We start from the raw sequence: 1,447 nt of genomic DNA on the forward strand, positions 1-1,447 counted from the left end.
TAAAATTTCAAATCTTGTTTCTAAAGTTAACAAATTTGTAATATTAACATATTTATAATTTAATTTTTATGTAAATCAATGATGTCAAATGGCGTCTTTGGACCTATGAAACGCGACAATAAATGATTCGCCAAATAAATTCATACAAAAACTAAATTACAAAAAAAATCGATTCAGGCAAGGTGCACACTATTGCTAAGAAAAGTAAAAACAATTTGTGCATAGATTTGTAATCTTAAGGTTATTTGAAAAACCTCAAATTAAATTTTAATCCTGCAAAAAAACACTTCAAATCCACTCAGTTGATCAGACCCCAGAAAAAAAAAAAACAGAAGCAGCTTTTCACCTAGCAACATGCTGATCGCGCAACCTGCCCAGCGGGTCCACCCAAATTCGTACTTCCTCCGTACAACAGTACTCGCGCAAGCAAAAATTGCCACGATTATAAAACCCCCGTTCGGTGATCGATTGCACCATCAGTTCCAGTTTGTCCTTCGAGTAGTCCAGCAGCAGCAGCAATCACCATGAACAAGTTCATCGCCCTGGCAGTGTTCTCGACGGCCCTGGTTGGCGCCTTGGCCAACTACGCCCCGGCTGCTCCGGCCAAGTACGAAGCGCCGAAGGCCAGCTACGGCGGTGGCCACGGAGGATACGCCGCACCGGCAGCGGCCAGCTACGGAGGTGGCCACGCTTCCGGCGGCTACGGAGGACACGGAGGATACGGCGGCGGACACGGTGGAGCTGTTCCGGTGGTGCACACGTACGCTGCCCAGGCCCCGGCTGCCAAGTGCGGTGCTAACCTGCTGGTCGGATGTGCCCCGAGTGTGGCGCACGTGCCCTGCGTCCCAGTCCATGGCGGTGGCCACGGAGGATACGGCGCGGCTCATGGCGGTTCGTACGGCGGAGCATCCTACGGAGGCGCCTCTCACGGAGCGTCCTACGGCGGAGCTTCCCATGGAGCCTCGTACGGAGCCCCGGCTGCCCACGGTGGATACCGTGCCAGCGAGGACGGTTCGGAGCCCTTCGACAAGTTCGAGGAATAAGCGTGACCGGATGCCGACGCCTCCCTGGATGAATACTCGACAAAGTACGGAAGCAACGATTAGGATGACGATGCGGCAATTGTGTAAGAGGTAGTGCGAAAAATGCGGGAAGAATTGTGTTGGTGCAATTTTTTGGAAACAATAAATGCTTATTTAAATTGAAATAATCTGGAGTTCGTTGTTTGATGAGTTGAGAAAAATTGTTTGGGAGTCTGCTGGAATTTTTACCTTGTTGGAGATAAATGATTGATGATCGATTCTGAGTCGAGAGGTATGTATAAAGGTGGGTTGACGAGTTTTTTTGTGAAAAGTTCATTTTTAGGGCAGGATTACAGCCTTACCTCAGTGAAGAAGGTAAAATGTAAAATCATAGATAATTTTATAGATATATAGATATATATATA

General features: G+C 47.6%; 1 protein-coding gene across 1 annotated transcript; it reads left to right on the top strand.

Annotated features, from left to right (window-relative positions):
• Window positions 1-462: 462 nt before the first annotated feature.
• LOC120418789 (vitelline membrane protein 15a-3-like) lies at window positions 463-1,207 on the top strand. Its single transcript, XM_039581271.2, has one exon. The coding sequence runs from the start codon at window positions 525-527 to the stop codon at window positions 1,041-1,043; it is 519 nt and encodes a 172-aa protein (XP_039437205.1). The 5' UTR covers window positions 463-524; the 3' UTR covers window positions 1,044-1,207.
• The last annotated feature ends 240 nt before the right edge of the window (window positions 1,208-1,447 follow it).

The sequence above is a fragment of the Culex pipiens genome, chromosome 2 (assembly GCF_016801865.2).
Source record: "Culex pipiens pallens isolate TS chromosome 2, TS_CPP_V2, whole genome shotgun sequence".
Classification (NCBI taxonomy): domain Eukaryota; kingdom Metazoa; phylum Arthropoda; class Insecta; order Diptera; family Culicidae; genus Culex; species Culex pipiens.

Coding starts and splice junctions, on each gene's coding strand:
- LOC120418789 (XM_039581271.2), top strand. CDS start 525: ATGAACAAGTTCATCGCCCTGGCAGTGTTCTCGACGGCCCTGGTTGGC.